Source organism: Narcine bancroftii, chromosome 1 (assembly GCF_036971445.1).
Source record: "Narcine bancroftii isolate sNarBan1 chromosome 1, sNarBan1.hap1, whole genome shotgun sequence".
Classification (NCBI taxonomy): Eukaryota; Metazoa; Chordata; class Chondrichthyes; order Torpediniformes; family Narcinidae; genus Narcine; species Narcine bancroftii.
This window is the reverse complement of record NC_091469.1, coordinates 441,352,638-441,367,151: the sequence shown is the minus strand read 5'-3', so window position 1 is coordinate 441,367,151 and position 14,514 is coordinate 441,352,638. Positions and strand designations below refer to the sequence as shown.

The following is a 14,514-nucleotide window of genomic DNA, read 5'->3' as shown; positions in this document are numbered from 1 at the left end:
GCCTGAAGAAAACTGAGGTCCTCCATCAGCCAGCTCCCCACCATGACTACCAGCCCCCCCCCCCACATCTCCATCGGTCACACAAAACTCAAAACGGTCAACCAGTTTACCTATCTCGGCTGCACCATTTCATCAGATGCAAGGATCGACAATGAGATAGACAACAGACTCGCCAAGGCAAATAGTGCCTTTGGAAGACTACACAAAAGAGTCTGGAAAAACAACCAACTGAAAAACCTCACAAAGATAAGCTTATACAGAGTCGTTGTCATACCCACACTCCTGTTCAGCTCCGAATCATGGGTCCTCTACCGGCATCATCTACGGCTCCTAGAACGCTTCCACCAGCGTTGTCTCCGCTCCATCCTCAACATCCATTGGAGCGCTTTCATCCCTAACGTCGAAGTACTCGAGATGGCAGAGGTCGACAGCATCGAGTCCATGCTGCTGAAGATCCAGCTGCGCTGGATGGGTCACGACTCCAGAATGGAGGACCATCGCCTTCCCAAGATCGTGTTATATGGCGAGCTCTCCACTGGCCACCGTGACAGAGGTGCACCAAAGAAAAGGTACAAGGACTGCCTAAAGAAATCTCTTGGTGCCTGCCACATTGACCACCGCCAATGGGCTGATATCGCCTCAAACCGTGCATCTTGGCGCCTCACAGTTTGGCGGGCAGCAACCTCCTTTGAAGAAGACCGCAGAGCCCACCTCACTGACAAAAGGCAAAGGAGGAAAAACCCAACACCCAACCCCAACCAACCAATTTTCCCCTGCAGCCGCTGCAACCGTGTCTGCCTGTCCCGCATCGGACTTGTCAGCCACAAACGAGCCTGCAGCTGACGTGGACTTTTACCCCCTCCATAAATCTTCGTCCGCGAAGTCAAGCCAAAGAAAAAAAAAAATATCTTAAGAATTTTACTAAAATGGATCTTGGTTTTTGCTGCGGTTGTGGTTTCGGGGCTAAAGTTCTATGTGCCCTCTCTATTTCCATTTCTTCCTGTAATTCTGGTTTTCCCAGGACCCTGGGGATCCAATCTTTTATAAATTCTCTCATATTCTTGCCTTCTTCATCTTCCTTAAGGCCCACTATCTTTATATTATTTCTTCTATTATAGTTTTCTATCATATCTATCTTCTGAGCTAACAGCTCCTGTGCTTCTTTAGCTTTTTTATTAGATTCTTCTCATTTCTCTTTTAAGTCTTTTACTTCCATATCTACAAATGTTTCTCGTTTTTCCATATTTTCCACTCTTTTTGCCAATTCTGATATGGCCACTTCCATTTTATTCATTCTTTCTTCTGCGTTCTTAATTCTTCTTTTTATCTCATCAAATTCTTGTAATTGCCATTCTTTCACTGATTCCATATATTCTTTAAAAAAAGATACATCCATTGTCTTGCCTTTCTCTTCTTCTTCCACTTCTTTCTGTTCTTCTTCTTCTTCTTCCTCTGGATTGACCATCTGTTGTTTCCTTGTTTTCTTTTTACCCTCTTCTTTCTTGTTGTCGTTATTGTCTGTGTTCTGCACCTACTGCTGTGCTGCAGGTGTCTCTCTCAGCTGTGGAGATCGACTCCGCAGCTGTTTCCCCCTCCCGTCAGTGTGTTTTTTTTCATGCGCATCTGCGCATGCGCGACTCCTCGCGCATGCGCGGTTGCGCACTTTTACTCGGCTCTGCGAGCCATTTTTGTAGTCCCGAGCCCGGGACCTCCACTGACCTGTGGGAGCGGGCTTCTCTCTCCGCGGCGGGCCTCTTCGGACAGGTAAGGCCTTCACCTTCTTCTTCCGACGTCTTTCCTTCTTCTTTTCTTCCCGTTGTTTTTGGTTTTTCTTTCTTCGCTGCCATTGTCTTCACACTTTTACTTTCACTTTGTTTTGGTTTTTAAGTTTGTGCCTTTGTTTTTTCTCTATCTTTTTTTAACTTTTCTGGAGAGGGCTGGAGTTCCCCGACCGGCTACTACTCCATCACGTGACTCCCCCCCCTATTCTTGAAGAAATTCTCTTTGAATCTCCTCTCTCTGGTTGTGGAGTTACAGAATTTTACAGTGCCAAAACTGGCTCTTCAGCCCAAGTTGTCCATAGTGATACGGCACAGAGACTTCTCCATGGAGGAGGTCAAATGTTAGTTTTTAAAAAAAAGGTTGCACTTTATTTGAACGTCTTAGAGTTTTAAAAATAAATTTATTCACAGCACGGTAAAAACCCGTGCCACTCAATTATATACAAATTAGCTTGCAAACACATACGTTTTGGAGGGTGGGAGGAAACTGGAGCAGACACGGGGAGAACATACAGTTTAGAATCCAGGTTGCTGTGCTAACCGCTACACTAACCGTGCTTTTTCTGGAGTATTTTTAATGTTTTATTTTTCTTTTTTTTTGTCCATCAAATTATTTTGTTTGTTTTTTAAAAGCTAATTATTCTTTATTTTTCTTGTGAATGCCTCTGAATGTCAAAGAACATTTGGTGATTTGGAGAGTACAGCTTGACTGAACTGAAAGTTTTCTGAAGAATTTGTGAATGTTGCTTGGTCTAACTCTGACAGGATTTGTTTGCAGAAGGCCTTGTTCCTTACTCAGGCCTTATTCCTTACTCAGGCCCTGTTCCTTACTCAGGCCTTGTTCCTTACTCAGGCCTTATTCCTTACTCAGGCCTTGTTCCTTACTCAGGCCTTATTCCTTACTCAGGCCTTGTTCCTTACTCAGGCCCTGTTCCTTACTCAGGCCTTGTTCCTTACTCAGGCCTTATTCCTTACTCAGGCCTTGTTCCTTACTCAGGCCTTGTTCCTTTCTCAGGCCTTATTCCTTACACAGGCCTTGTTCCTTACTCAGGCCTTATTCCTTACTCAGGCCTTATTCCTTATAAGGCCTTAATCAGAAAGTTCCTGAAGTTGCAGCATTCTCAATCCAACAAGCTCTCAGCTGAGGATGCAAGAAATATAAGTGGGAACTCAACCCAAAGGACCCACAGAGGAGAAGGTAGAGGTTCGTAGAGCAGAAATTGGTTATTATTTTTTAAACTTTGTAACCTTGACTACACTTTAAAATATGTTTAGAGTGAAGTAAGGCTGCAAAACCTTCTATTACCAATCAACATTATGTTTACTTTAAACAACTTCCTTATATTTAGTATTTTCTGCAGGATATGTGTTTGGTGTTCATTTCCTTTTTCCTGTTGGCTCAATTTTGAAAATGGAAGTTTTCCAAGCCATTGAATATATTTGGCAGCTTTGGTGGTAAACTGGCATGGCTTGGAATTTTCTGAGCTGTGGTTTTGTTTCTTAGATGTATTCAGTTGGGGGAGTTGCTTTCTTTTAGCTGGAGAAGTGCCTGCCAAATAATGTGAGCTGGTGACCAGCATTTCATATTGGTGATTATTCATGTTGTATTATTTAAAACATATAGGGAAAGGACTACTGCAAAAGGATTGTAAGCTTTTTATTGGTCCTTCACCCTTCCATTTCACCCTGGATGCCTTCATCCACTGATAACATTGGACAGCGTCTACTATATTTCTGAAATTCAACTGATTTTCTATCTCTGTACTTTTGTACTGTATTTTTTTGTTATGGGATGTATGAAATGTCTTTGTGTCTGCTTGCAAACAACCTCCACTGTATTTTGGTGCATGTAATAATAAAGATAAACTTAGACTTGAATGAGTCACTAGGCCTATTTTTTGCCTCTGCCTGCTTTGAACCGTCAGGGTATGCAAAATTACTTTTGTATGTAACTTTTATTCAGTTGAATAATGTCTATTTTGAAGTAGTTAAGAATAAATAATCAAAGAACTTCCTTTTCCCAACTCCAGTTCATTTTCCAAACAATCTCAATGTTAGTGATATCAACTATATTGATTTCCACTTTCTGCTTTTGCAGTATAATTATGGTTATAATTCAGACACTTTGGTAGCAAGCATGCACCACAGGGTTAAGCTGTCATCTAAAATACAGAGACCATGTTAAAACAACTCTCTCTGAGCATTGTAGAGCTAACCTCAACAATGTGTATTCTGAAGTAAGACTCCCTTCCACACATTGTGAACTTGTTGATCAATAATCCACAAAATCATGTTCCTTTGGCTTAGCATCAGTTTTCTTCAGGACCAGTAAAGCATTCATGTATCTTTTTTAAATCATTGAATTTGGTAAATCGATTCTGTTAATAATTTGCATATATTGACTCGGACCAATTTCATGGTTCGGTAATGAGGGATTTTAGTTTTGTTGATACATTGGAGAAGCTGAGGTTATCATACTTGAAATACAAGGATGATTGGATATTTTAATGTCGTTTCGGTAATGAGGGATTTTAGTTTTGTTGATACATTGGAGAAGCTGAGGTTATCATACTTGGAATACAAGGATGATTGGATATTTTAATGTCGTTTCGGTAATGAGGGATTTTAGTTTTGTTGATACGTTGGAGAAGCTGAGGTTATTATACTTGGAATACAAGGATGATTGGATATTTTAATGCCATGAAAGATCCAGAAAGGGTCGATAAAGAGAAACTTGTTTCCTTTAGCACAATGGTCAAGAAACAGATGATATTAAATAAAGATGGCTGCCAAATGAACCAAAATTGACAAATGGAAAATCATTCAGTTGGATCAACTGACATCTTTTTCCTCATATCCTTTGAAAGTCAACTTGTTCTTGACTGCTTTGCCTTATTTGGTGGTAGTTCATTAGCATAACATTCTTGAAAAGGAAATGTAATGCGTCACATTTTCCTCTGTTAAATTTCATCTTTCATGACGTGAGTCAGCTCATTCCAACAGCTCAACGCACTTCCAAATTGCACATCATCTGACTAGAAGTTATTCTCCGGACATCCAAATCAAAATCATTATACAGTAAAACCCCAGTATCCAGCACTTATGGAGATAGGTAGATGCCAGATAAGTGAATTTGCCGGTTGCTTGAGATTGAGTGCTGCATGGATTGGTGAACTGACCTCTGGTAGGAGTCAATTTAAACTTTCGTATTTTTTACCTATTTATTTTCCGTGAGGTTTTTTTTTTGCCATTTTCATGAGGCTGCCAGTTGCTTGAACTGCAAATATAACAGGAATTTTACTGTATATTAAGAAAAGCTGTGGTTCTCCTATTGCTCCCGTTCAAAAACCAACTATTCAATACAACTTCACATGGAAGATTGAGCAGAGAGCACAGAACTGGTCCTTGCAACAGTGTAGTTTGAGAAATGCAGATTTTTTTTTTATTTCACTGGTTTTGAGCTGACTGCTTGGGAAGACTGCAATACTGCATCCAGTGTTGAAATTGGAAATCACTGACAGCATCTTCTAGATTGCTGCAAACCAACCCCCCCCCCCCCCCCATACCAGTGGGGGGGCGGGGGGTTGAAAAGCCTCACCATTTGTTATTAAAAGTATGGTTGACATAAGCTAAATGCCTGGAATCCTGAATAAATCTTCAGCAATATTCAAAATACAGGATAGACTTGTTTTGGCTGAAGAATTGTGAAAAAAACTGTTCTTCTGAAGGGAAAATTTCCATTTAGTCCAAAAATATTCTCCAGAGTTTTGATCTGGAATTTTTTTTCCTTTCCTTCTTTCCTCAATAAATATACATTATTTTGCAAATGTATTTGTTTTTCAACTGCCAGATTAATAGAATGGCACACGATAATCCAAGTGTGGGCTCGCCAATGTCTTGCAGTCATAATGTCCCTACTTTTATACTTGGTGTCCTGACAGATAAAGGCAAGCCTGCCGCCCACCATCTCTAACACCCTGTCTACCTGTGCAGTCACCTTTAGTGAAACATCTTGTTCTACAATTCTCTCCAGGCTCCAGGACCCTGCCATTTACTGTGTAATTCTAACCCTCATTTAACTTTCTAAAACGTTACATTTTGCACTTGTTCAAGTTCAATTCTCTCTCTCTCATTCCTTGGCCTACGCTCCCAGTTTATCTAGATCCTGTTGAAATCTTCGATAACTTTTTACATTGTCCATTATATCACCAATTTTGGTGTCATCTGCAAACTTATTGATCATACTAATGACCTTGTCATCCATACTGTTAATATAGCTGACAAAAAAAGGTGGGCCTAGCACCAATCTCAGTGGCACACCACTGGTCAAAGGACTCCAATCTTTCATTTCCACCCTCTGACTCCTACCACCAAGCCAGTTTTGTATCTGATGGCTATCTCACTGTGGATCACATGTGATCTAACCTTCTGGACCAGCCTACCATGTGGAACTTTGTCAAAGGTCTTACTAATTTCCATGTAGACAGCATTGACAACATCAATTTTCTTGATGAACCTTTGCAAAAAGATCGTCACTGAATTTGTGAGACATTATTTCCCATGTACAAAACTATGCCAACTGTACCCTTGCCTTTCTGAATGTAGGTAAGTTCTGCACTTCATTAACCACCTTCCAGTTTTCTAGAGCCTCACCCATGGATGATTATGGTGTGAATAACTCAACCAGATCCCCAACAATTTATTTTCTAGCTTCCCACAATGTTCTAGCATACACTTGGTTAAGCTCTCAGGATTTATCCACTTTGGGTGCTTTAAGATCTCTAACCTCTCCAGTTATGATAATGTGGATATGTTACAAGACATCATTATTTTTTTTGATTAATTCCCTAAGCTTCGTGAACTTCACATGATAAATACAGATGTGAAATTTTTGAGACCTCGACCAGGTCCTCTGGTTCCACACACTCTCTTTAGTTTGAAAATGAAGACCAATAAAACATTAATGATTCGAGGAGCTTTGATGCTGTTGAATTTCAAAGCAGGCTCAAAAGGCCATAGTTCACAACCTCTTCTGTAAGGAGCCTTTGTTTGCACATTATTGTTGGCTAAGTGGTGAGTTTTGTTGGATAATATTCCAGTGAAATTATTTGTTGCAATATTTTGCTATGTTAATGAAACAAGTACATGTTAAAGGTTTTCAAGTCCTGGATCATCTCCTGTTTCTCACATCACCTGAATACATCCAGTGGTTGCTGGTATTCCAAGGCTATTTAAACTAAATAGAAAGTCATTGTTTGATTGATAATTTCTGCCTCTTTTCACAGTCTATGAATTTCAAAATTTCAAAAAGCAACGAGCAAGATGTGGGATATGAATATGGCAATGGGAAATAAATGAGTTTCTCTTTCAAAGAGCTAGTATTGGCACATTGGAATGAATAGCCATCTCCTATATGATATCATTCACTTGAAAATGGTGGAAGGTAGCTAATGAAGTTCCTTTCATAAAGTAGATGGGAGTAATATCCTTCTAATTCTAACACCCTGTAATGGCAACTTTCAAGTTCAGTTGTTGAAAAATTTTAAAAAGACTCAGCTTCAAAACTTGCATTGCTGATAGATCTATTTCGAGCAGCTGTCAATTACCTTAATACTTCCTGGTCCTGGTCACTTGTGAAATCGGCAAAGTATTCAGAACATGATCATGGAATATATTCTGTTTACATAAAGAAAGTACACTTGGCACTCCAAGTCCAGAATGGCATCAGACAGGAGCATTCTGTGTAATAGATACTTTGGTGCTGAACTATGCCAAGTATAAATCATACAGTGCAAAAATGAAGAAGGGATTTCAAATAAATTATCAGTGTTCAATGTTCAGTAAGTTTAGTTGAATTTTTAAATTTTAAATTTCAACATACAGCATGGCCCTTTTGAGGCTGTTCTGCCTAATTACACCGAGTTGACCTACAACCCTGGTATGTTTTGAAATGGGGGTGGAAACCAGAGCACCCAGGGAAATCCCATACAGACAGCGCCAGATTCAAACCCCAGTCATTGGGGTTTGTGCTGACCACTTTGCAAGCTGTGCTGCCCTTTATTTGACAGGCATGGACAGCCAAGATGCTATTAGTGACTCTGTTCTTTGAGTTACCTTCTGGCTAATGTTGATATCTAACTGGCTGGTCATTCATTCTAATCATGTCCAAGTAAATTATCAATAGCATGTTTGTTGCCCAAGTTTAATTGAGCCTGAAAGATACAGCTTTCTTAACCATTCAGAGGGCTGTTACGAGTTGTATTATATATTATACAATAAATAAATGTCTTTAAAAGAGATAGGTTGTGGGGGGTTTAGTGTGTAGGTCACTTCACAAACAGAGAAATACTTCACAAAACACAGCTCATTTAAAATGCAAGAGCTTTGCCGAAGCCAGGCATTCAGGCTCCAAGTAAGTTTGCAGAGAGAATGGAACTGCTTTGGGAATAACTTCAAAAGCAGGTGCAAATGGAAAAGTCCAGGATCAAGTGCTGATAAGATCTTTCAAAGATTGGGTTTGGAGCCATGGGAGAAGTTTTGGTTTTTACAAGCAAAGAGGGGGAAAAACAAGTTGGATTCTTCTCTCAGAGAGAAAGAGAGAGTCAGTTCTACAGTAACAGTTGAGACGACAAAATGGCAAGCTGGCAGGTTTGTTGAAAGACCCAATTTTGAAGATGGGTTGTAAATTCTGAGTTCAGCCTGTTCAACCCTTGTAGTTCTTACAAGAGGAAATAGCTGGCTAGAATGTTTCTCCTGAAATAAGGGAAATAAGAGGAACTCCGTGGCGACCTGAAATAAGAAGTTTATCATTTGGAAAAACCCATGATGGGGCAAGTTTCTAAGGCAAGACACTAAAGTGACTGATTGGAGGAAATCAGTTTATGTGTGTCCAACGAGCAACAAATATCTCTCTGAAACCAAGGAAGAACCTTCCTGAGTGGGAACCATTTAACTTTAAACACCAGAGCCTGGTGGAGATTCATAAATGTTAAATTCTGTGCACAGTATGAGGATTTAACATTTTTTTGATCTTCCATAAGTTTACTATATAGTAGTAATCCTCCTTTTAATCAGTCATGCCACATAATGATGATAAAACTGCATAATTAGCAAAGTAATTGGCAACAGAATTCCTAATACTGGTGAACTTGGAGGAGTGAGAAGTGAATGATTGGACTGTGAAACGAAAAACTTTCCTGAACATATATAATTAACATTTTGGGGCTCAGCCCTTTTCAAGGTATGAGCAAAAAGCAAGAAGTCGCCTGAATAAAATGGTGGAGGAACGAGCAGGCTCACAGGTGAGAGGTCATAGGTGGATAGCGGCAAGTAACAGGTGCTGGTATACTGCAGCAACATGGGCTGAGGGATGAAGGGATTAGATGTTTAAGATGCTTAATTATTGTCCATTATGTTGTTTTTTCATTAATGGCAATTTTTTTTCACACCTTTTTCTCCTTAGATTTAAACATGGAATTCAACCCTTCTGATCACCCTCGTGCTAGTACCATGTTTTTAAGCAAGTCCCAGACAGATGGTAAGTAATCTATAGCTCATATCAGCCATTTTGTCATTAGGATCCTGTTTCTGTAGGAAATTAATTTACTTTATTTTCATTTTGAATAATAATAATACTTGAATGAAACCAATGTGAGATGTTCTCTGAGCCTTCAAAATGTTAGTGAGTTACCCTGAAGCTTTCTGTTTTCTAAATTTAACAGCAACAGCTTTCTTAAATATCCTCACAATTCTCACTTCTTGAACATAGAACATTGTAGCACTGTACAGGCCCTTTGGCCCAAGACCTATATAATGTAAACAATCTAAACCTTCCCAACATCACGCTCACTTTCTGACAAATGGAATTGAATTTGGATTCCTTGCTTCTTTGCACTTTGCAATAAAATGTTCTAGAATGGCAAGGAGTGTGTGTACATTATCTGGACAATATTTATTGGGCCAGTGTAAAGTTTTCTTCAGAACAGCTATGTGAATGCGGCATGTTTCTCCTTTTGGAGAAGACGTTAAACTGAAATCCTCTTTGCTCTGACAACTCAGATGATCCCAGTGGACTAGGCTATGAATTGCCCTTGTATGTGCTAAAATATCATTCATCCCTTAGTCAAAATTCACAGTCATTTTCTGGTCATTCAGTCAATTGTTTCTCTGTGAAAGTTAGCCTCTTCACTTGCAAGACAGCATGAGTGGTTGTAGCTTTAATAGTGCGTCTGCAGATGGGATAAAGTGTAATATATATAGATATCTACTGTTGACAAATGGCTATTGAATTGTGTTCTTAGCTTTTTTTTGATCTTCCATAAGTTTACTGTACAGTAGTAATCCTCCTTTTAATCAGTCATGCCACATAATGATGATAAAACTGCTTAATTAGTAAAGAATCTTTTTAAATAATTGGTTTGAATAATTCAAAGCAATAGGCATCTGGGTGAAACAGAAAATGCTGTTGCATAATTGGCAAAGTGATATTTAAATCGATACTTACAAAAATGAATGATGACATTTTAAGAATTCCCAGGATCTTGACTGGTTCGAGTCCAGTATATTACAGGTACATGATCCTTTATCCGACATCTAAAATCCGGAAAGCTCCAAAATCCGGTAAGTGGGGAGAGAGGCGGCCAGGCGGCTGGCATCTGGGGGAGGCGGCCGGCATCTGGGGGAGGCAGCTGAGGGACCAATGCTTGGGGGAGGCGGCCGAGGGACCGGCGCTTTGGGGGAGGCGGCCGAGAACCAGCGCTTGGGGGAGTCAGCCAGGCAGCCGGTGCTTGGGGGAGACGACTGAGGGACAGGCGCTTGGGGGAGGCGGCCAGGTGTCCGAGGGACCGGCGGTTGGAGGAGACAGCCGGGCAACTGGAAGGGGGTGGATATGGCAGCACAATTCAGGTGGGCTTTCCGAAATCTGGAAAAATCCGAAATTCGGAACTCCAAGGTTTCTGGATAAAGGATCGTATACCCATATGTCTTTTTTTTAACTAAACCTACAAAGAAAGGTCATATTCGTATTGTGACAGAGAATAGCCCTCAAAATGCTGAGTCAAGCTGAAAAATCAGCAGTGCATTTTGCTTTCGTGAGCAGTTCTGTATTGAAGATTCTGGCAATTCACCTATGAGAAGTGCATCCAGCTGCAGTTCCTTATGTCCACATTAGGGAATTACAGGAGAATGAACTCCAGATTATTCAGGAGGCTGAGAGGTTGATAGAGAGGTGTTACAATAACATATCTACTGATTTGGATACTGTTGGGAGGCAATGACCTACCAGAGGACAGATTTATTGTCAGAGTACTTAAATGGCATCATATACAACCATGAAATTCTTTTTCCTGCGCGAGGCAGAATTACCACTTATTGGTAGTGCAAAAAAAACTGTACCCAATGTACACATGTAAACAAATAAAGAAATGTAAACAAACTGTATAAAACAGAGAGAAAAAATTAATGAAGTGCAAAAGTAAAGAGTCCTTTGATGAGTCTCTGATTGAGTTTGTTGTTGAGTCTGACAGGGGAAGGGTAGCAGCTGTTCCAAACCCTGGTGGTGTCTCTGTGGCTTAGAACAGAAAGGGATAGAAGAGGAAAGCAATAATGATATGGATTTCTTGGAAGGAGAACAAGCAGGATATCTTATGGAGGAGGTAGAGACTCCTGGATGCTTTATTGCCTCCCAGATGCCAGGGTCAGAAAAGTCTTGGATCGACTCCACAGCATTCTTGAGAGGGAGTGTGAGCAGCCAGAAGTTGTACGCATTGGTACCTACAACATAGACATAGCAAAAGTTAAGAGGTCCTGATGTTTGAATATAGGAAGGAAGTTAAAAACCAGGACCTCAAGGATAGTAATTAGTGGATTGCAGCTTGTGCCATGTGCTAATGAGGGCAAGAATAAGAAGATATGGCCGACAAATGTGTGTTGAAGGGTTGGTGCAGAGGGCAGGGTTTCAGATTTGAGAATCATTGCAGTCTCTTCTAGCAAGGTGTGGCCTGTATAAAAGGGATGGGTTGCAGCTAAAGTTGCGAGCAGGTTTGGTAGAGTTTGGGGAGACTTTGAACGTAGGCAGGGGATGGAAATGAGGGTGTGAGGTAAGATGATGGAGAAGTTGGTGGAAAGGTAGATGCAATGTTTAGAGAGACTGCAAGGAATGACAGGCAGTGGATAGGGCATAAATGCATTCATTTGGATAGGTTGAAATATTTTTACTTTAATGTGAAAAGTATTAAGAATAAGTCAATTCATTTATAGCAAGGATCAGTACATGGAATGATAATATTATGTTCATTACAGAGACTTGGCTGACACAAGTACATAATTGGTTGCTTGATAATTCCAGTGTTTAGATGTTTCACAAAGGATAGGGAGGGAGGGAAAGGAGGGGGCAGGGTGTTGCATTGCTGATCAGGAACAGTATCACAGCTGCAGAAAGTGAGGGTGTCGTGGAAGGATCATCTACTTAGTCAGTGATATAAACAGGATGGGAGCAATAATTCTATTGAGACTGTTTCTGTAGGTTCTACAATCACCTCCGGGCATCTGAGCAGCAGATAAGTGGGCAGATTTTGATAAAGTGCAAAAATAACAGGGGCGTTGTCATGGCTGACTTCAGCTTCCCCAATATACACTACCTAAGGATTTAATCAGACAGAATTTGTCAAGTGTGTCCAAGAAGGATTGACAAGGTTCCCCTTGGTGGGCTCAAACAGAAAGACACGAGCCATAAAAACTTGGCTGTGTGGACTGGCCACTGAAACTAGAGGGTGGTGGTAGATGGAAGATAATCTGATTAGAGGTCCGTAACCAGTGGTATTCTATAGGGGGTGAAACTCGAAAGTTTGCAGACACTGTGATTGAAGTGAAAACACCCAAAAGCTTGAGGATCTCAGCAGGTCTCGCAGTGTCCAAAGGAGGTAAGGAAATATAACCAAAGTTTTAGGTCTGAGCGCTTCTTCGGGTACGAGTAAAAAGCAGGCAGATGTTTGAATTAAAAGGATGGGAGAGAAGGAAAAGAGCAGGAAGAGGAGCACTGTGTGTGTGTGTGTGTGTGTGTGTGTGTGTGTGTGTGTGTGTGTGTGTGTGTGTGTGTGTGTGTGTGTGTGTGTGTGTGTAGGGTCTCCATCGGTCATGGTTGACCATATTACTGCACCTCTGGTAGTCCCTGGTTGGTTTGTTGAGGAGCATCGACTGTGGTTATTGAGCACAGTTGTGGAATGGCAGGCTCTGCCACATTTGCTGCATGTGTAGGGCATCATTAAATTGTTGTCAGCTGTCTGCTCTGCTCCTCAAACTGACTCAAGATCACTCTCTCACCTTGCTTTTGGAGGTGTTGATAAAGAGTACCTTGCTATTTGTTGCGGTTATCTGCGGTATCCTCCCAGCACTCTGCATTGATTTTTAAGGCTTTCATGTCTGATTTGAGTCAAGACGTTATTCAGCGTCGGCGTCGATTTAATCCAGTTAAAGAAGTTTTGTGGCGTAAAGGTTATAAGTCTACTTTTCGCTATCCGACAGTGTTGAAGGTGTTTTGTGGAGACTTTCAATCTCAGTTTTTTGAGAATGAGCGTGAAGCAATGAGTTTTGCTGACTCGCTGCCAGATGTAAGAGGACAAAGACGTAGCCCACCATTGTCTCCTAAAGAAAAATCTGGTTGTTCTGGAAATGGAAGAAACGGCAGAAATGGGAGGTATGGGAATGGAAAGAGTCCGTTTCCTTGAAATGGGGTTGCCAAGTCTGGAATTTCTTGGATGAATAGAAGAACTTTTTTATTTTTATTTTCTTTTTATGTCATTATGTCATCTTGTTGTTATTCTTTGTGTGGCTGGGGAGGGAGAAATTTGCTCTATGTTCTACTAGTCATCAGCCACTGGTGGGTGATTCACACCCAGCTTTTGTTTAGGGATTACTACCTCTTGGTAGTTTTTTTGGGGTTTTTTTTTTTCTTTTTATCTTTTTAATTTTCATTTTATTTAGACTTTAATTTGTGGTTTCTTTTTCTCCTATTGGAGGGCCTATTTACGTTGATCTGAGTCTTTATATATTGATATTATTAGTTTTTAGTAATATTAGTGGATATGTCAAAGTTGAAGTTTGCTACTTTTAATGTTCAGGGTTTAAACAGTCCGATTAAGCGTAAGCTTATTTTTATTAAGTTCGATCTTTGGTAAAACATATGTTCGGTAGAGATATGATTTTATCTGAAATTATTAAATTTGAGACTTTTGGCATAATGAGATGAAATATTGTTTAATAATGGAAAAAATTACATATGTTTCGCGGATAACTATAGTCTTTTTTTATTAATAGGTAGTTGTTATATTCAGAATATTTACATTTTGATTTATATTGACTAGATTTTAATATGTATGCTTTACTTTTCTTTATTTTTTTCTTTTTTCTTTATGGCTCTCCTTAGGAGAGTTGGCTGAAAGAGGAGGGAGGGGGTTTCTTTCCTTTTTTTTTCTTTCTTTTTTTAATATATATAAAATATAACGTTCATGTTTTGTTTATTGTTATATATGTTACTTATTATCTGTATTTTGAACGAATAAATAAAGTTTTTAAAAAAAGGCTTTCATGTCTCGCTTGCAGAGGTCCTTGAACCAAAGCTGGGGTCTACCAATGTTCCTCTTGCCTATTGCTAATTCTCCGAAAAAGGTGTCCTTTGGCAGTCTACCATCCTTCATACAACAGACGTGGCTCAGCCAAGGCAGTCCAAAAGACAAAG

At 40.1% G+C, this 14,514-nt stretch overlaps 1 protein-coding gene across 3 annotated transcripts in view; it reads left to right on the top strand.

Annotated features, from left to right (window-relative positions):
• Window positions 1–14,514, top strand: part of ccny (cyclin Y) — a 278,342-nt gene that overhangs the window by 191,249 nt on the left and 72,579 nt on the right. For all 3 annotated transcript variants that reach the window (XM_069914412.1, XM_069914414.1, XM_069914413.1), the window contains exon 2: window positions 9,244–9,318. In XM_069914412.1, the coding sequence (XP_069770513.1) occupies window positions 9,244–9,318 (75 nt within the window). The remainder of the gene's footprint in view (window positions 1–9,243; window positions 9,319–14,514) is intronic.